The sequence below is a fragment of the Mustela nigripes genome, chromosome 2 (assembly GCF_022355385.1).
Source record: "Mustela nigripes isolate SB6536 chromosome 2, MUSNIG.SB6536, whole genome shotgun sequence".
Classification (NCBI taxonomy): Eukaryota; Metazoa; Chordata; class Mammalia; order Carnivora; family Mustelidae; genus Mustela; species Mustela nigripes.
The window spans coordinates 75341088-75362685 of record NC_081558.1 but is presented as its reverse complement, the minus strand read 5'-3'; the positions used below and the strand labels follow the sequence as shown (position 1 = coordinate 75362685).

General features: G+C 36.6%; 2 protein-coding genes across 3 annotated transcripts in view; one reads left to right on the top strand and one right to left on the bottom strand.

The window, feature by feature from the left end:
• Nucleotides 1–4673, top strand: part of CMC1 (C-X9-C motif containing 1) — an 84580-nt gene extending 79907 nt beyond the window's left edge. Inside the window, exons 3-4 of the mRNA XM_059390807.1 lie at nucleotides 741–831; nucleotides 4409–4673. Coding sequence (XP_059246790.1) covers nucleotides 741–831; nucleotides 4409–4529 — 212 coding nt within the window. The 3' untranslated portion in view covers nucleotides 4530–4673. The remainder of the gene's footprint in view (nucleotides 1–740; nucleotides 832–4408) is intronic.
• Nucleotides 4674–6979: 2306 nt separating this feature from the next.
• The window catches only part of AZI2 (5-azacytidine induced 2), a 36757-nt gene continuing 22138 nt past the window's right edge, over nucleotides 6980–21598 (bottom strand). For both annotated transcript variants that reach the window (XM_059390803.1, XM_059390804.1), the window contains 3 exons: nucleotides 17131–17189; nucleotides 11254–11372; nucleotides 6980–9054 (listed from right to left, as the gene is read on the bottom strand). In XM_059390803.1, coding sequence (XP_059246786.1) covers nucleotides 8642–9054; nucleotides 11254–11372; nucleotides 17131–17189 — 591 coding nt within the window. In that variant the 3' untranslated portion in view covers nucleotides 6980–8641. The remainder of the gene's footprint in view (nucleotides 9055–11253; nucleotides 11373–17130; nucleotides 17190–21598) is intronic.

Below are 21598 nucleotides of genomic sequence, written 5' to 3'. Positions count from 1 at the left end.
AAAAAAAAAAAAAAGACAAACTACTAGAATGGAAATTTGACAGAAAGCTGTTTCCAGGGACATCTAAGAGTTGACCTGGGAATGGAGTGGGAACCCTATTATCAGATAGGAAGGCCCTTTGGCAGGGTTGGCTTAAAGTGGGTGCCTTGATGCCTGACCTGCAGGTGACCTGCAGAGACTAGAGGCCAGAGGCCCATATCTGCAAACAACTCCCCTTTCACCCTTGCACTTATTTCTTGTAAAAGAGACCCCTCTTCTGCGTTAGGAATCGTCCTTATTCTCCACATCCCTTCTGTGTCTAGGAGGCCTCCTCAGAGGTCCTCTCCCCCACCCCCCCAACCCCCGCCCTTTCAGAGTCATCCCTTATTTCTGCAAAGTTAATGGCGCTTATCCTGTTCTGCCTTTTATTTGTGTGCATGTCTTCTCTGGAGTGTGTACTATGTGCCAAGCATAATCTAAGTAATAGATGTTAAGTGGTGAGTATTTTAGAGCTGTTAAAAATTAGTAGGAGTGTCTACTAAGCCGGTTGAGTGTCCATCTGATTCTTGGTTTCAGTTCAGGTCATGATCTCAGTTCAGGGTCATGGGATTGAGCCCTGTGTTGGGCTCTGTACTCAGTACGGAATCTACTTGGGACTCTCCCCCCGCCCACGCTCTTTCTCTCTTTCTCTTTCTCTAAGGAATCTTTAAAAATTTTGATGTAACTGCAAGTCATTTTTTTTTCTTTCCAAACTTTTTCAGATTTTACCAAATGTTGCAAAGACTCTGGAATCCTTATGGTAGTAAAATGCCGGAAAGAAAATTCTGCATTGAAAGAATGCCTAACTGCTCAGTAAGTAGTCACCACATTGTTGGTGCTTCTCTATGTTTTTAATACATGTAGCAGGTAAGACTGTTATTTAACTCATTACATGTAATAGATTTTGTACTTCACCCCATCAGATCTTTGATATTGTTAGCTCAATCTGAGACTTCAGTTTGTTAAATATTAAGCAATTTATTTATTTATGAAAGGTATTATCAAGTTACATGGGTCAACATTATATCTGATTAAAAATATGAGGTCAAGCAAACAAAAATGCAGGATTTTTCATATGACAGCAAATTCCTTTTCATGAAGAGGTTGAGCTGTAGAATATATTATAGATGGGCTTATATTTGTCTCTTCTAATGAAAAGGTACTGAATTAGATGATTTGCCAGCCTTGTGATTTGGGGATTAATATAATTTTTAACTCCTGGGAAAGTTGTAATAAATCAAATGAAGGATAAAATGAAGGATACAAAGGTAAATTTAGATTTTTGAAGTTAATCAATTTTAAAATAATTCTTTTTTTTTTTTTTTAAGATTTTATTTATTTATTTGACAGACAGAGATCACAAGTAGGCAGAGAGGCAGGCAGAAAGAGAGGAGGAAGCAGGCTCCCTGCTGAGCAGAGAGCCCGATGCGGGGCTCCATCCGAGGACCCTGGGATCATGACCTGAGCCAAAGGCAGAGACTTTATCCCACTGAGCCACCCAGGTGCCCCTAAAATAATTCTTAAATATCATGTTCACTGACATGTAGTTGAATATTAAAGTAAAAATTTGCAAAATTCTTGGAATGCAAGTGCTTTCTTTTTTTCAAAGACTTTATTTATTTATTTATTTTTTTTGAGAGAGCAGTACCAGGGTACGGGCAGAGAGAGAGGGAAAGAATGTCAAGCTGACTCCATGCTGAGCTCAGAGCCCGATGTGGGCTTGATCTCACAACCCTGAGATCATGACCTGAGCCAAAACCAAGAGTCGGACACTCACCTGACTGAGCCACTCAGTCACCCCAGGTGCTTTCTGTTGTATCTCCCCACACATTTTATTGTCTACATTATTGATGATATTGCAGAATACTTTAGTATTGTTAACTGACAGTTGTGAGGTCTTTTTGGTTAACCCTTATTTCCTTCTATACTTCTCTAGCCCTTGAAACATAGGTCTGCACGGTTTGATGCTTCCTTAGGGAATTATATAACAAGTGATTATCTGAATCAAATATTTGTTTTTGTTTTTGAGAACAACTAATGTACATATACATTTAAATTTACAAACTTATTTTAGAATTCTGTAGTTAGAAGACTTGAGAAGTTAATCTGCACTAATCATTTCATAAGAGAGTAAGAGTTCCTTCTGTGACTTGTTTTTCTTCCATTCCTATTTCCTCCTGTTCCCAAGAGATGTGTAATGAATAAACGAACCTGTTAAACTTCTTTGTGACTGAATTTAAATTCTGTTGTATATTAAGGGATTTTACGCCTCAGTTTTAGTCATCATAATAACTTGTTCTTAGTTTGCCATATTATCCATCCCTCTCAGATGGGCATCATTAGAGCAAAGGGGCAGGAGTGCCAGCTGGGGAGAGGGCAGCCAGGGCTTACCTTCTGGACCAGCCAGAGCTTAGCTAGCCATGCAGCCTCAGGCAAGTTCCTCACAGAAGATGGGAAAATTATTCCTCATGGAGTGATCGTGGGGGACTATACATAAACTCATTACAACAGTGCCTGGCACATAGGAGGTAGTGAGTAAAAGGTAGCTTTTTTAAAAAATTGTACTTGTTTTTGTTATCTGAATGTTAATCATTTAAATATCCTCCCATCTTTTACCCCCGGAAATAAGGAGAAAGAACTTCTAGTCTGTTCTGGGGGAAGGGGCTGGGAAGGGTTGGAGGAGGCTGCTTCTGTTTAGGAGAGAAACAGTAAATGAAACTGAAAGTAGATGGAGTTAAGGATTTTACTGCTTGACCTGAACTCTCAACAGTCTATATCTTCATTTTGGAATAAGAAAGTGCTCTGCTTTACTGTGGAATGAAGTTAACCACTGCCCTCTCATCTTTTCATAGTGACATCTTGAAATATGAATGCTTGTTCTCATTTATCTCTGTCTCATTTTCACTCATTCCTTAGTAAACAGCAGCCTTGCTTCTGCCCCCTTCCACTGGAACTGCGTGTGGCTCTTCAAGTTTCTGATAGGTTCCTGGTAGCCAAATGCAGTGAAGTGCTTTTCATTCCTTCCTTTTACTTGACCTCCAGAAATTCCTTAAAATTCCCTTCTATCTGGCATCCCTTACACTCTTTCCTATTCCTCCAACATCTCATTTCTTCTCAGCCTTTTCTTCCTTAACTGATTCCTTAAAATGGGTTCCCGGTTCTCTCCTCATGCTTAGGTCTGTGACAGCTCAGTTTACACCCATGGATTCAGTTACTTCCTATAGGTCATGACATTTTTCTGCTCTCTTCAGGTCCCAAACTGAACTCCCCTCCTTTTCCTCCTCCTGCATCATGTGTCTAGAGTTTAGACTCCTCTCTCTTAACTCTAAATGGTTATTTCCTATTGGTTTTATTACCTATATCTCCCCCACATCGATTTTGTCCTTTTCATCCCAACTTCTCCATCAGCTTAGGCCCTCATCATTCTTTTCTGGTTCATTGTGGTAGTTTACTTACTACGGGGCATCCTGCACTGAACTCTGCTGCCCCCTTTTGGGCTGTACAATGTGGCCTGACTCACCTACGACATAGAATTGATCTTTGAGTTTCTGTTAATAGTGTCCCATTGCCTTCAGGATAGATTTTGACTTCTGGATATGGCATACAGTGGCCTTCATGATGTGGCTCCTGCCCTGTCTAGCTTTATTCCAGGCCCTTTGTCTTATGTGCATAATCTGCTATAATGGTAGTTATTTGCAGTTCTTCATTGTTTTTCCTCATCTTTGTTCCTTTCCAGTGTGCCTTCAGTCTGGACTTCTCTTGTCCGTTAAAGTGCAACTCCTGCACTTGTTGCCACCTCTCCTTTCCCCACTTCTCTCCCAGGTTCCCATGGTGCACTGGGCCATACCTCTGGCACAGCATTTTGCATCTTTCCTTGTGGTGCAGCCTTTCCTTCCTGTTCCAGAACGCCATGCGCTCCCTGAGGATAGGCGCTGTGCTTCTCATCACTCTATCCTGCCATTCAAAAACAAACCACTAGGTCATCCCCCTTGCCCTCTTAAGTAAGCAGGTTGATAGCCTAATGTTTACAGTAAGTTTACGACCATTTCTTAAAATCTACTTTTAAAGATTGTACCTGGTGAAATGTCTGAATATTATTAAACCAAGCTTATATTAAAAACACTCGTGTGGGCACCTGGGTGGCTCAGTGGGTTAAGCCGCTGCCTTTGGCTCAGGTCCTGGGATCAAGTCCCGCATTGGGCTCTCTGCTCAGCAGGGAGCTTGCTTCCTCATCTCTCTCTCTCTCTGCCTGCCTCTCTGCCTACTTGTGATCTCTCTCTCTGTCAAATAAATAAATAAATAATCTTAAAAATAAATAAAAATTAAAAAAAATAAAAAACATTCGTGAAGTTTCACTTTTTTAAACGAGATTTTCATTTCCTTCTTGTAGTTATAATGATCCAGCCTTTTATGAAGAATGCAAAATGGAATACCTGAAGGAAAGGGAAGAATTCAGAAAAACTGGAATTCCTACCAAGAAAAGGCTACAGAAGCTTCCCACAAGCATGTAGGCAAGTGTTCAGATACTTAGAAGCTCTGATACTCACGGAAATCATTATCACCTAAAATAATGGACTTAAGGAAGTGTTTGCTTTATTCTAAATTATGGAAATACTAATTTTATCTGAAATAAAGTTTTGTTTTTTTTTTTTAAATTTTAAAGTCAGGTGTGTCAAATGTGGTAGGAGTAGTAAATAGTGAAATGGGATATGGTCTGCCTGGTCATCATGGATTTTTTGGTAAATTTCCCACAACTACAGTTCTGTAACAGAGATACTGAGATTTAGGGTTCTATATAGACCTTATATTCCTTTTGTCCAGTGTATAGGCTAATGGGTAATCATAGGGATCAGAAGTAACCAAAGTAGGGATGGACAGCCATCAGAGGTATTAATAAGGCAGTATAGTAGAATAGTGATGAACCAGACTCCTTCTTGGTTTTGTTACTTATTAGGTATGTAACCATGGAAATAATTTTTAGTTATTGTGAGGATTATTGCAAGTAAGTAGAGTGTTTAGGACAGTGCCTCAGATGTGGTAAATGCTCTTTAATGGTTGTTGGAAGTAGTAAAGGATTATTTGGAAACATACAAAGAAATAGATGAATTAATTTTACTTATATGTTTGATGGAAAGTTTCCTAAAATGAATTATGTTCCTTGACCTGTTCATTTGGTTACTGAAAATATTTTAATGATTTCAGGAGCTAATGTAAAAAATTGTCCGAGTACAATAATTTGGTTCCAGTTTTTTATATCAAAACTTGCTTTTCTTTTCTTCCATGAGCTGTTAACTCTCCACTATAGCCACGGCAACCAGTTTCTATGTATTTCTCATTAAAATCACAAATAGAAATTACTACATACTAGGACAAGATTAAATCTTGACCCCTATCCCATAAAATAGATCTGAGCTTATTCTTTTTTTAAAGGACTTAGTTTAAAGCAGATAGGATGCTAAGGAACTAGTGTGATGCTCAAGTTCCATACTTTACTCAAGTGAACCACTCAAAGAACTATTTTACTCTTACTTGAAAACCAAAGAAACCACATTTTCCCAGCCCACAGATCAAAAGAAAGATTACTAGAGCAGACAAAAGCAAAGCAAATGTAGAAACCTAGAGACCACATACCATAGGCATCATCCAGCCTATATTCTTCTGTTGGCTTTTCAGTACCTATTACATTTCTTAGCGCACAGGACCTTCCTTTTAATGGTGCAAATGAAGATAAGGCAGTAAATTTAAAAAGCTAGTGAAATATATAATCTGTGGCTAATTTATAATTTGGATGACAATCAGAGGAGCTAAATTTATGTGGAAAATTTATTTTCTGTAGATGTCACTTTCTCCACAGGTACTGGAATAGTAGTATGTATGTTCATTCCTCTGCCAGAAACTAAACCATTTATCACAGCTTTCAGGATATCCTGCCTAGCCACCACACTGTCTAACTCTAAAACAGCTGCCTCAGTTGTTGTCTTGCTTGCTTATTCATACCTCTGGCTGAAGCTATTTCTGTGAAGAAATAGTGCCCCTAAAGATCCGCCTTGTTCATGTAGCCTCTCTGGATCAGATCATTATGGTTTTTCCATGATTAGGTCTCAGGTCTTTAAGTCTGAATTTTCCCCTACTTACTTGGTTTCTAATGTTTCCCATAGGTGTGTCCCTGCTCTGCTTAGGAATAGGTTCCATTTGGGCAGAATCTCCATTTCCTTTTAAAGATGATGCAGATTTTATTTTCACTGATAGGAGACCAAGAGGAAGGAGTGAGTGGCTTTTTGTTGTTACCTGTTTTCTCTTCATTCTGTTATATAAATGTAAACTGGGTTATAAAAAGCTAAAGATTAAAGATATTTCCAAGGGAAGCCCTTTGGAGCAAATTTCAAGCAGTATGAAAGAAATCAACATAGAATTTTCCATGTCGGGGGCACCTGACTGGCTCAGTTGGTTAAGCATCTGCCTCTTGGATTTCAGCTCAGGTCATGATCTCAGGGTCCTGGGATCCAGCCCCTGGTTGGGCTTGGTGCTCAGTGGGGAGTTTGCTTGAGATTTTCTCTCTCCTCCCTACCCCCCCTCAGGTAAATCTTTAAATTTTTTTTTTCCATCTCAAATAGATTATCAAATGATGGGCCATTCCCATTTCTCTTTGAATCTTATGTACAACGGAGATGATCATAAAGCATACATTTTTAAATTTGTGGCTGGTTAAAAGTTTTTGGTTAATCTTTATCAGAGTCCTACACATCATTTATTTAGCACTTTACACTGTAAAGAACATACAACCACTGATTTTTAGCATACCTGTTGGATAGCCACCCTCTTGTTCATATGGAAGAACATTTTTTCCGCCAAGAACTGGTTTAAGAAGACAAATGCCTGTTACATGAATCAAATGAACAACTAACATTTAAATAGTACCTGACCTTGGAATATAAAGGCAAGGACAGTATTTCACATTCGCTTCAATTTCAAACAAAAATAATTTATTTTAATTAAACAATTTCTTGGCATTGTTCAAAACATTAATCAAGCCATTATCTCATACTACTCCTTTACAAAGAAAAGTTTCCAACCTTGGTTTAAAAAAAGACAAACCAGTAAGCTACCTTAGAGATTAGATAGAATATATAGTCTATGCAGCCACATGAGAAATAGTTTCTGCTGCTTTGTTATTACACAGGTAGTTGCTTCCTTTAGCTAAAGCCTGGAGTCTTGTATTTGTTTTATGCATATTGGGTTTTGTTCTATTACTTGGCAGGAGATTGTACTCCCTGGAGTCAGCTGTGTTCATTGGTCAGAATAAATTCCAGCATCTGACACCAATTCCATTAATCACAGACAAGCCTGAATAAGTGAGTAAGATAATAGAAAGACAGAGAAATATCTGGTGAACGGTGAACATTGTTTATGTATGTATGCTATTCAGTTAATATAGAAGAGATCTGAGATACTCTTTTGAGTTCAAGATATTTGAAACTGTCTATCAAAAAGGATAAAGGCTTCCTACATGAAACACTTTATCTCAGGGAAAAGATGTATAAGCCAACTAATATATTATATTACTAATATGTTAATATCACCATCCTGTAAGAATTTAGATAGATTTGTGTGAAGCCATCCTTGTTATATGCTTGTTTATAAATGATAGACCACTTAGAATCAAAAAGTCTGGGGACATTTCATGATTGTACTAGATCAATACAGCACAGAACTTGGTTTACAGAATTACAATTCCTAATTTGGTTAATGAAAAATCACTATCTTAATGAGTACAATGTTACATTTCAAATAAACTAGCAATTTATAAGTTTCTCTACATAACCATCAGGTACAGACCCTGATGAAAATGACTTTATCCAGTTACATACTTAGATTTTCATTATGGACCACTGATGGCACAGATTTAGACTAAAACCTTTGTGGTACGCTTTCTGCTTCTCATTGAATACTATAGAATTATAATAGTTCACACACATTTTCACTTTTCAGTTAGGATTTGAGGAATGTATAGGACAAGGTTGGCTTTGATGATCAGGTTATTTCAAGTACTGTGATTAAAAAAAGTCTTAAACTTTGAAAACATAATAGCATACGGAGATGGAATAACCTGTAAGAGATGCTATTATTTAACTATAACACTTTTTGTCTTTATTCAGTAGGTCAACAGAAACATAACTTACTCATTTTGCCATTTGCTCTTTTTTGCAACTTAAAGCAACTTCTAATTTGTCTCATATTAATGGCTTCTTATTTTTACGAATGGATATTTAGGCATTTCACATGCTTTATAAAACCATGTCCAAGAAATTTTAATTCCATTCTTTATGTGAGGCTGTTATTTACAATTACTATCAAAGGTAAAATTGTCTCTTTAAAACGCCTTAAGCTTATTTATTAGTAAGTAGCATATGTCTGATTCTTAGCCAGAACGTGAAGCTGGACGGTGCTCTTTCACATTGGAAAATCAACTACATAATGTGGAACAGTATGTGCAAACGTATAATAACCGAAGAACTTTGCAAAGTTTAATCAAAATCTGCTTTCAGTTTGTTAAATAATTTCTTGAGAGTGCCACTGAGGGAGATACAATAACCTCATGACCAAATCATGAATCTCTTCAGAATTAATTCTTAAAAAGACAGTTTTGATTATGTTGATCCAAGTAATGCAGTGGTGGCAGGTTGGGTAAAGGCAAAGTTTTATTTTTAGTTTCCCCAAATGCTGTCTCACTTGATTTAGGAGGGCTTGGGAATACCCAAGAATTATCTTCCAGAGAATTTCTGCCATAAGAGCTGTGTTCCTGAAAGTTAGGACCATCATGAAGAACGGATCGCTCATTATCTGTCCATGATTGGAGAATTGCTTTCTCTGATAAAACCTTTATATCTCCTGGTAAAGGGGAAGATGTGGTATGGCAAACACTTTTGCCGTTCGGTGAGAGGGGGGAATGTCTTTTGTATGTTGCAGTAAAATTCGCCAAGTGCAGTTTTGTGCTGTCTTTCCCAAGGTCTTCCATGCATCCTACTGGGGCACAGGCTAAAAAGAAAGCACAGGCTAAATGTCAGTTGTCAAGGCATTTGTGATCATAAAACACATAACACTTCATTAATTTGGTTAAATGTAGAACGGGAAATAAAATTAACATTTCTAAGTTTGCGTGACCACTGGGGCACTGTGACTTGAAGACTGATGAAAAGTGATCTGAGTTCTAATTCTGGATCACTATTTACTGGCATTGTGACTTTTAGATAGGTTAAGTCATTTACATCCACGTGTTACTTCTCTTATTTCCAAAATGGACATAGTTATCTTGTCCTGCCTATATCACAGAATAATTAATGAAGATGAAGAATTCCATAGAAGTTAGAAGCCAATAAAGTTAAAATACAGAAAGGATCCCCTTCTTGGCTTATAATGTGGCTAGAAAATGTTTGCAGACTACATGTCAGTGGAAACTAAGCTGTTCTAAAGTAATGTTTTATTAAATATAATATCCTTTGCTTATTCAAATCTTTTTTCCATAGGTGCTTCAAAAGTAAATTTTTTCAGAAATAATTACATTGTGAATTGATCCAAAGGTTTTTATGGATAAAAGTTTTAATACATAATAATCTGTTTCTTAAATAAACATATATTTCTGCTGTGGTTACAGTAATAGGTCAAGGAAAAAAATGTTAAGTATGCACATAATGGCTTAGAAAACAAACTGCTTTAAAGCTGTTATTTAGTAATAGCCAACATAATGGTAGTATGAGTTTATGAGCTTCTCTGCCCCTTCCAATTTAACCAACTGTGGTAGAATGCTAGGAATTAGAACAAAGACTTGAATCTATAATTTTATAAAAAACTGAACCACATTATAAGCTCATTGCCTTTTCTTCTTGGGAAGAGGGATAGAAGAAGTAGAAGTTAAAGGTGCTCAACTTCTGGACAAGAGTGATCTGTAGATTAGAAAAAAAGTAGATTTAGTCTGTCTCTACTCCCCAAAGCACTGAGTGCCGCAGTTAGGAGTGGTGGCCTTGAGCCCGCCACTGTTGTTGTATGCTAGAAAATTTATGGTTCAATATACCAAAAGGCATCCTTCATCAGAAGGGACATACAAATGAGTTATTATTAAATATGGAAAGAACATTCCTCCTATATTATTCTTTGGAAATTATTACATAAAAAAAGAGCCTCACTGAAAACTCCCTACAAGATTATTCTGTGTTCCTTTTAAAAGGAGGAACTTCCCCATCGACATACCTTGGCCTCATATGTAACCCTGGCCACTGGAAAACTCAAGGGCAAAATGAACCATAAATTAAGTTGGAGCCTGCTAGAGCACTGTATTAGTTTTCCTGATTCATAAATAACCCTCACGAAACTGAAAGGAGTTTTGACTTTAGTTTTCCTTTTTCCCTACTAGTAAACACTCCTGAGGAGATTTATAAAACAAAATTCTCTTGTGCCCTCTTTAGCAGCAATACGAGGTGCATATAATTTTAAATTAGGTGGTAGTGAATATAAAGTCACATCTCATTCCTTTAAAATAAACTTAGGGCATTCAAATTTACAACTTTTCAAAAATATACTTATTATGTAATAAAAAGTGCAAATGCACTGATTGAGGTATAAAAATAGCTTTGGCAAAACAGTACTATATTAGCCCAAAACTCAGAAAGTATAGTCAGCCAAGCAGTTACATATGAAAAGCAAATCAATGAAAATATTCATTTCATTGAAAGAGATAAGGGGATAACACCTGGTCTCCATTCTAAATAATCTATCCTTTATGGAAAGAAAAATTGTTTACCAAATGAACCCAATAAATGCATCAAAGTAATTTTCTTCAAAAACAATTTAAAGAGCTAGGTCTTTGATATATTCTGTAACGCTGGAATAAAAAATAGCTTTCAGTGTCTTGGTGTCTTTTTTTTCTTTTAAATATAAGGAGGAGTTGTGGTAAAAGGTCAACTAGAGCAAACTTAACACCTCAGGCTTATACACATAAGCAACACTTGGCTGAGAAAAAAAGCCACAAGGGGAAAAGAATACAGTACGAAGAAAAAACACATCAGCAACACCTTTATGTGTGAAGTTGACCAGTATGAGAATGAAGCCAAAGCAGAGAATAGGTAGGCTGTGAACATACTGTATATATACTTTGACTTATCAAAATCATCTGATGAGATTTTGATAAGAAACGATAGCCAGCTGCTCTTCTAATAGGGTTTCCAGCAAACATTAACTTGCCTTTCTTGATTGTAGTTGGGGTTTTCAGTTTTCTTAGTAGTTCAGCTTGTACTTGAGTCACCAAATGTAAATTAGACATTTCTCTCTTCAGTTCCCAGTATGCATTTTGCATATTATCACTGAAATAGATTTTTTTTTAAAAGTTACTGGTTATATAACTTTCTTTATGGAAAGAAAGGACTGACTTTAATATAGAAATGAGCATTATCTGCATTTCTGCTCCAGTTTTGAGATAAACAAAACTTCCTCATTAAGTAACAAATATGGGCATTAGAATAAGTAAAAAGATCTTATTCACAATTCTGGCCATTAACTGAACTATATTAAACAGAAGGTTATTACAAAAAATAGTATTACAATCAAATTTCTTATTAATTATAGCCTATAATGTGCTGTGCTGTGACACTACTTCAAGGGGTATGGTCTTCATTTACAAATCGGATCAAAAATAAAGTGACGTTTATTCATGTATAGAGTTTTAATTTGTATTTAACTCTTACTTGGTTTTGACATTGTGAATTGAAATATATCAACTACTGAATGTATACCCAGATCCACATTAAAATTTAGGCTTCATGCATTTCATTCTTTTATGTTTGACTGGGCTGTCTCATATGGTTGGTCTAAACCAATGTGACATGACAGCACAAGACAAGAAGAGCCAGATGATTTCCTGGTAAGGGAAAAGAAGCTAGAGAGAGGATTATATGAAACAAATTTAAAACTTCATAAATGCCTCTCATTTTCATAATTAAAAGTATTTTGCCTCAATTATCTGAGAAGTTATAAATTATTTTACACCTAATTTGTAAAGTCTCATTCTTCCATTAGACATGGATATTCATGATTTTTTTTGGTTTTTAATTGCCAACTAAATAAACAGATCTTCAATATATATTCCTACTTTGCTATACAAGGATATGTAAAATGTTAAATATAAAAACAATTGATCTCATAGCATTCAAATGACCATTACTGCCTCTTAAAGATAGTGGTGTAAATTTAATAAGTAGAACAAGTTAGAAAATATATCAATTTTTATCTAGCTATAAACAAAAACCTTTAAATAAACCAAGGTATAATACTCTTGATACCTAAATCTAAGATCCTGTTTGAATTACAGTGCAACAGAGCTACTCAAAAATCATTGTTCTGGGGCGCCTCGGTGGCTCAGTGTGTTAAAGCCTCTGCCTTAGACTCAGGTCATGGGATCAAGCCCCACATCGGGGGCTCTGCTCAGTGGTGAGCTTGCTTCCCCCTCTCTCAGCCTGTCTCTCTAACTACTTGTGATCTCTGTCAAATAAATAAAATCTTAAAAAAAAAAAACAAAACATTGTTTTGAATGTAAGGTTATATGTTTTTTGTCAAGGTATTTCTATCACACTAAAACTACAATTCTTTCACTAGAAGCAGAATAAACTTAATACTGCTTTTGGGAAAAATCTACACGTTTTAGTCTATTGAAAATGTCATTTGTCAAACAGGAGTCTATTAAAAATCACAGGGCTTTCTGCAGGTTTTTGATAAGTGTTAAATACTTAACAAAAATTAGTTAACCACCCCCATTTCACCAGTAAACATCTGAGATGTACGTTACAATGAATGTTTCACATAGGAACTCATCTTAAGTGTGAAGAGTGGTTTGTTCCTTGTTGCAACTGTGGGTATTCAATACGCTTTCCAAAGAGTTACTTACATTGCATACACATATACAGCACTTAAACTTGCTAATTCATGCAGACTGTGATGATATGAATAGTAGTTTAAATATACTGTTTAGTTATTGGCATGAGATGACAAATCAGTACCTAACTTTGAGAAAACAAAAGCAAATATCCAAGACCATGTTTGGGTCCTAGAATATCAAACACATTTAATCATTCAAAATAGCTAAGCATGTAAAGTAAAAGAAACAATCAGAAGTGTTAAAGCAGTGTCTGATACACATTTTCCAATTCAATTTAATGAAGACTTCTTATAAATTAGGTTAAACCAAAAACTAGGTCACCAAGTTCAACATACATCTAAGTCTTTTTCTTTTGCCCTTAATGTCACCTGAATTAAAAACTACAGCTAAAAACAAAACCAAACCAAACCAACAAATTACTAAGTATAAGCTCTCCCCCTTGTGGATAATAAAGTAATAACAGTCTCTTTACACTAGAAAGTGCTACAGTCTTCAGAGTACTTTCACAAAATTAATTTATTTGAACAAAGTAAATCATTACCTTAAGTGAGATTGGAAAAGGCAAATTACCCACAAATCTTTAGCGGGGTTCCAACTAACCTTCACTTATCTAGGTATTTTTGAGATTGTATAGGCTGGCTCTGTCCCCCTCCCCAACCAACCAGGAGTGTGAATTTAGCTAAGTTTTGCTTTAAATGACACAGGTGCAAATGTGTGTAAGAAATTATAAAACTACTTGAGCACTGATATGCAACACTAAAAAGCACCCCAAATGAGAACCCCACAAAAATGCCTAACGTAGTAAATGCTCAACCATGTTCTTGCACCAACTTGACAAGCTGGGTATAACCAGTTTCCCTGTGAGGAAACAGGTTCAAGAGATTACTCCATATTCTAACATGTTGCTGATCAAAGCCATCTTTTAATTATCCAGTCTAAGGACTGCCTGCTGCCCTGCTGGGGGTAACATTTTTCATATCATTATTACCATCTTCATCACACATTTACCAAGCACCTCCAATATGCTGGCTGCCAACACAACCTTTTTAACCACAAATTTCAATCCTCTAAATTTTAAATGTAAAGTACCTCCTCCTTGAGATGTGAATAAGCAGGTTTCATGTCCTGCTTATGAAGTCAAATTGTGTAAAAGCCCAGTTTTCTTTTTTTTTTTTAAAAGATTTTATTTATTTATTTGACAGAGAGAAATCACAAGTACACTGAGAGGCAGGCAGAGAGAGAGAGAAGGAAGCAGGCTCCCTGCTGAGCAGAGAGCCCGATGTGGGACTCGATCCCAGGACCCTGAAATCATGACCTGAGCCGAAGGCAGCCGCTTAACCCACTGAGCCACCCAGGCGCCCCAAGCCCAGTTTTCTTAATTGAAACTATTCAACTCTTCAATACTGAAATTAGTATTCCTTGTCTAAGAAAAATCCAATTTTTTACTTCACCTATTTGTGTTTTTCTTTAGCTTCTGAAAATTTATTACAATTACATTCCCCAGAAATCCTAAAATCAAAGTATGAGATAACTTACCTAACAGCTAAAGATTTAGAAGTGTGTATTTTGACAACTGTGATTCCCCCAAATCAAGTATCTTTTAGAAATTTTTTAATGTGAGGCACAGCAACGAATCATTTTACACTGCAACCCAAAGAGTAAGTTATGAGAAACCATACTTAACCCCCCTCACTATGTGTAGTACACACTGATATGTTCTTCTATTTTATTCAGTATTTGTTTAAAATACTTCTCTCAACACACCAAGTTTCATGACCACTCAGGGAGCACAGCACCATTTGAAAAACACTAGCCTAATCCTTATTTCCTAAAGATATATATTTTTTAAAAATTTACCATATAAGTTTACTCCATACCTACATATGTTTAAGCACTGAGCACAACAACCTATAAAGCTAAAACCAAACAGAACATGAGCAAGACACAGGCCAAATTCCTGGTTGGGCTGCTGTTAAATGATATTCTACACAGTAAGTACCAGATAAAAGGCCTCCAGTAACTAAAGGTTCACTCTATATGAGGGAACAATACCTCATTCACCTGACATCATATGGAGGACATATGAAAAAAAAAAAGTTTCCCCAAAAAGGGTGTTTTACAAATAAATAAAATATAATCCTTAAAAATACATAAACTCGTACTTAAAGGTTTTGTGGAAACATTCCTATTAACCTTTCTGCTAATGTAGTAAACTTTGAACTGTTCCACTTAAAAGTGATGAAGTAACTTAAAAATATTAACACAGGACTATAAACTGGGCATAGGTAAAAACGGTAAGGTGAAGGAAAAACAAGATAAAATGCAGCTAGGAATGAGACTAACATTAAAATGCATGATAACAAAGTTTACCAAGGGGTAAGCTACAAATTTGGTTATTAGTTTTCTAGTTACTAACCAGAAAAGGGAAACCTAATCAGTTTTGCAATCCACATTGTTTACATAAAATAAATGCAAACCAACTTGTATAAAACCGTAAGTACACTTTGAGCACTAGCAAACCATCAGGACATGCTTTAATTATGCAATTCTTTTAGCAGACACATAGCTCTTGGAGTGAAGAACTTAGGGCAAATCTTTCTAAAAATTGTTTCTCTCAGCTGATACTCTGAGATACTACCAAGCTTTAGAGAATTCATAACTGTACTTTTGAAGCCACAATTATATAGCCTGGCAGCCTCAAAAACTAGACTCATCTCCTTGTGTATTTATCCCCTTAAATCCTGGTGTGGAGATTCCTTACTGTCTTGTTCATTATATGTCTTAAAAAACATTTGCAAGGAGGTTGCGGGGGGGGGGGGGGAGGAGGGGCAGCTTTTTGAGTTATTCTCAGGTGATGTGATCCAAATTATATAAAATTTCCCATGAATGGAAGAAGTCTCATTCTGTATCACAGACCTCTAATATAAAATATACATAGCTCTTTCATTTGACATACTGTGATTCTAACATATTTCTTTGTTCCCTGCTTCTTACCAAAAATGGTTTGAAGAGGCTTATAAGCTGATAAATACAACAAAATGAGGGGGGAGGCTCAGAAGAAATTAAGAAAACTTGAAGAAATAAGGGGCACCTGGGTGGCTCAATTGATAAGCATCCAACTCTTGGTTTCAGCTCAGGTCATGATCTCATGCTGGTGAGATGGAATCAAGGCTCTGTGGGGAGTCTACTTCCCCTCTCCCTCTGCCTCTCCCTGCTCACACAAAACTCCTTTCTTTCTAAAATAAATTAATGTATCATAAAGACAACTTTAAGAAATAATTTACATGGACACTGACCTAGACCCACTGTTGGAATAACTTCCTTGCTGTAAAGTTAGATGAAACTTGAAGGCATCAACGGAAGAACTGTTCAAATGGCAAAGTTTAGTAGTTGCAAGAAAGAGGTTATGACCCACAAGGCCTAAATATGATCTTCCTTTATAGAAAAAGTTTGCCTACCCCCTGGATCTAAAAGATTGGCTGCAATCCTCAAATTGTTTGCCCTAGTTGATCATTTCTCTCAATTGGGTTTTCAAAAGAAATATAGGAGCCATTTCACATTATTTACTTTAGATCTGTAAACCTTGGAAGCCAAATGATCCAACAATGAAGTCAACTCACTATTTTTCATTGGATTAAAGTATCCATATATAGAAGGGATGTAAAATAAGATAATGTGAAACATAGTACATGTTAAATAAAAATTATATATATTTAAGGGAATAAAGGTTAAAATAAAACATGAATTCTTACAGCTACTTTTGTTTTTATCCCAAGAGAACAGTTCTCTTGTGATTCATGTTATACCAAAGACTAAGGTGGTCCAAGTTTGCCTTAAGGACAGGGTGGTATTACTGTATATGGAAATGTATAATTCTTCATGCAAAATCAGGATTTAATACAGAATACTTTCTATACAGCTAGCTCCTTAAAGCCCTATCTAAAATATCGCATGTTCAAAAATTTTGTTTAAGGCTTCACAGTATGTACCTTTCTACTATTTTGGTTCAAACCAACTGCTAAAGAGCAGTTAAATGTTTTATAAATCCACTGTGATCAGAGATTATATGCAGTACCCAAATGGTATCCATTCACTTTTAAGGTTAAATCCTAACAGAAATCTAGATAAGCTATAGAAAGTGGCCTACAGAGGAGAGTATGTTATTTCTGAATGTTGAAAAATATTCATACCTTGAAATGCTCAGTCTTTGGAGATCACTGTTCTTCAGATTGTCTTCCTGAGATGGATCCTTTCATTCGTTTAAAAAAAAAAAAAGTTAAAAAGTTCTAATTGTTAAGAAGTATAGATCTGTTTCCCAACTAGTACCTTGTGATGGAACATATACAGGGGCCATCACTATAAAATACTGGGATGGGGCACCTGGGTGGCTCAGTGGGTTAAGCCTCTGGCCTTCAGCTCAGGTCATGATCTCAGGGTCCTGGGATCAAGCCCCGCATGGGGCTCTCTGCTCAGCAGGGAGCCTGCTTCCCGCCCGTCCGGTCCCGTCCCGTCCCTGCCTGCCTCTCTGCCTACTTGTGATCTCTTTGTCAAATAAATAAATAAAATGTTTAAAAAATAATAATAAATAAAAATAAAATATTGGGAAACACTGTTCAAGTTAAACAGGTTCCTACAAGCTAAGAATTCTCAGAACTTTGGTATACATAAGAGCACATTGTGAATCACTAACTGGGCTATTATTAGGTATCTCGGACTTTTTTATTTTTATTTTTATTTTTTTTAAGATTTTTACTTATTTGTCAGAGAGAGAGAATAAGCAGGGGGAGCAGCAGGCAGAGGAGAAACAGACTCCCTGCTGAGCAAGGAGCCCAACTTGGATGGTGACCTGAGCCAAAGGCAGATGCTTAGCCAACTGAGCCACTCAGGTGTCCCGGTACCTTAGACTTTACACCAACTCCATTTTATAGATCCAGTGCTTTCTAAACTTCTTTGGCCCCAGTGTCTTTTTTTTCCCCAAAGGATCAACTTTTCTGAATATAAATGACTGGAATATTGGGGGAAAGTTTAAAAGGGCCACAGAGACTATGGACTCTGAAAAACAATCTGAGGGGTTTGAAGTGGCAAGGGGTGGGAGGTTAGGGGAACCAGGTGGTGGGTATTAGAGAGGGCACGGATTGCATGGAGCACTGGGTGTGGTGCAAAAACAATGAATACTGTTATGCTGAAAATAAATAAAGTTTAAAAATAAATAAAATAAAAAATTTAAAATTAAAAGAAAAAAGGGCCATAGTGGAACAGACACTGGAAACTTGATCTCATTAATACAAAACAGTAATCTACTGAGTAAAAAAAAACACATAAACCAAAAAACTTCTCATTATTATGTCCATGTAATGCTATTTTCACACTTTAAAAGATGTTACAAAATGTTTCACAGGAAATACCACCTCAAAAGTATTTGTAAATATGGCTATAGTAGATATAAGATTAATAAGATGAACATAAATTTTTCTCCTTGACTTCCTTTCTGATTCCATATCAAGAGGACTCTGATCAGCAATACCTTTGAACAAAATTTAAAAGTATACACCTCACAACATCCAGATTTTCCATCACTTGGAACTTCTGGTAAGTTTATATTAAGCATTCCATTCTCCCTTTTCCTGGTTAATGTTTTTATCTTAGTTATGAGCATTTTTAAATTTTAAATCCCCCCCTCCCTGCCGAAGAAATTCCTATGAAAGTGAGAAGTCTTAAATTTTTTTAAAAACAATTCCTCTTATATTAAATTCTTGTTTCTTAGTCTTTCCAGATGCCATTTCAGCAGTAAGTGAAAAATTTCTAAAGTTTCTTCTACCTTCAAATGTCTGTTTTTATGGATTTATGATAGGTAAATTATACTAAAAGCAAATTTATCCCCTAGCACCATCTAGTGGAAAAGAGTAACTAATAAGAACTGAACTATAACCCACACCCACTTAACAGGACTGCATTTCTGGATTACCATAAGTTTTTTTTTGAAATACACTGATTTACTGAATACATTATATACTAAGTATACATAGTTTTTTGAACTACACTGATTTACTGAATACACTATATACTAAGCATTGTGCTAAAAGTGTTACATGTTATCTAACCTTTATGGAAAAAAACAGATTTTTAAGTCTACTTTACAGAAAACAGGTTAAGAAGATATTCCTAATGTTACATAGTTAATAAGCAACGCCGTAATTATAAGACAAAATATTTTACAATTCCATGGTACTTTTTCCTACTCTGTAATGAAATATCCATTATGTAAAAAGCTATCATCATCCTTTCAAGGAAAATCTGTTTACTGACAATTATAATTCAGAGCTTCAAGGTATAGATCTTTTGTTGGAATCACATCTTAAAAAAGAGAAAAATAGCATCTAGGGGTGCCTGGGTGGCTCAGTCAGTTAAGCCTTTGCCTTCAGCTCAGGTCTCCTGGGACTGAGCCCCACCCTGGGCTCCCTGTTCAGCGGGTAGTCTGCTTCTCTCTCTGCTCTCCCCATCTCATACTCTCTCTCAAATAAATAAAATCCTTAAAGGTCTTTTTTTGAAAAAGAAAAAGAAGAAGAAAAATATGGCAGAGTAGGAGGATCCTATGCCCACCTCGTTCCACAGATACAACCAGATAACATCCACATCAGTGTAAATAACCCAGAGAACTGGCAAAACAAACTATTCACAGCAAAAAGTAAAGAGGAGGCCATATTGAAGAGGCAGGAATTGCAAGCAGGAGCTAAACACATCTACCCACAGGACTATCTGCAGGAGGGAGGGACACCATTGGCACCAGGAAGGGAGAAAAGCAGACCCTCACACCAAGAACCCTAGGTATGGGGACCACACACAGGGAAAATGAATCCCCATAATATTTGGCTTTGAAAATACAGAGGGGCCTAGTTACCCCACTTCCCACGATCAGTGAGGCTTAACACTTGGGACTTCACAAATTGGTGGGCTCAGTTCTGGGAGAAAAGGGAGGATGAGAGGAAACAGAATCCTGGCCCTTAAAAAGACAGCATAATCAGCCCCAAGAAGACAAAGCAAAGAAACAGCACTTGGAAAAATGCCTCCAGTATATGGAAGAGAGCACGTACTAGAGGAGCAGGGATCCTGAGGAGACTTCCCCAAGAACAAAAGGGCTGGTGGGCGCCATTTCCCTCCCTGGGCCACCACCCTATTTACATGGACACGTGCGGGAACCAGTGCAGCACACTTTCCACATAGGTTGCTAACAGCATGCCTTACATGCTTCTGCAGATCTGCCCTCTCTAACCTAACCAGCCTCCACAGTTTGGGGCAGCAGCAGGTACCCTCCCACAGCAAACCAGGCTGCAATTCCCCCGGCCCCAACTCTTCTGTAGACTCACTCCCACCAGCAATAAAGCAGTTTTCAAAAGCAGCTCCAGCTCCCCTCTCACAGTAGACCTCATCAAACCATGCTAACACCATATGCCCTGCCCCTACATTCTCCTGTGCACCTGCCCCTTCCAATATGCACCCACTCACAACAAAGAAAGCCACTGCAGACAAATGGACTGAAGGCAAAAGCAGCTCAACCTGAATGGTAGGGTTAACACAACACACACAGAAGACACCCCTGAAACATGAGGTTCCAGTGAACAGGGGACATTGTACTGCAAAGTATAGGACCTCTTCCATTTCACTATTTCAAGAGTGGAGACATAGCAGACTTTCCTAATACAGAGAGACAAAATTAAGAGAGGATTGTATCCCAAAAGGAAGAAGGATAAGCAAAGAGAGCTAAACAAAACAAAGTAATATGCCTAATGTAGAATTTAAAATAATGGTCATAAAGATACTCACTGAAGTTGAGAAGAGGGGAGGACCTCAGTGAAACCCTCAAAAAAGTGATAGAAATGATAAAAAATAGTAACTCACAGTAACTGAAATTAGAAATGCACTAGATAAAAAAGTGTACTAGAGAAATAAAAAAGTAGACTAGAGAAAGCAGAGAAAACAATGAGTGATCTGGAGGACAGAGTAATGGAAAACAAATCAAACTGAACAGAAAAATGAAAAAAAAAAAGAGTTTTAGGAAACTCAGTGATACCATCAAATGTCCACAGCAAATCATAAAATGGCAAAAAGTAGTGATAAAGATAAATTTTAAAAGCAGTAAGAGAAAATATTTATAAGAAATACATAGGACTGTAAGAGAACATTATGAAATATAATATGCCAACAAACTAGGAAACCTAGAAGAAATGGAGAAATTCCTACGAACATATAATCTCCCAAAATTGAATGAGGAAGAAATAGAAAATTTGAACAGACTAATCACCAGCAATGAAACTGAATAAATAATCAAAAAATTCCCATGGAACAGAAGTCCAGGACCAGATGGCTTCACAGGGAAACTATACCAAACATTTAAAGAAGAATTAATACCTATTCCTCTCAAACTATTCCAAAACTTAGAAAGGAAAGCTTCCAAATTTATTCTGTAAGGCCAGCATTAGCCTGATACCAAAACCACATAAAGATACCACATAAAAAGGGAACTATAGGCTAATATTGCTGAAGAACATGGCTGCAAAAATTCTCAATAAAATACTAGCAAACCAAATCCAACAATACATTAAAAAAAAAATCATTCACCAAGATCAAGTAGATATTGCTGGGATACAAAAGTGGTTCCAT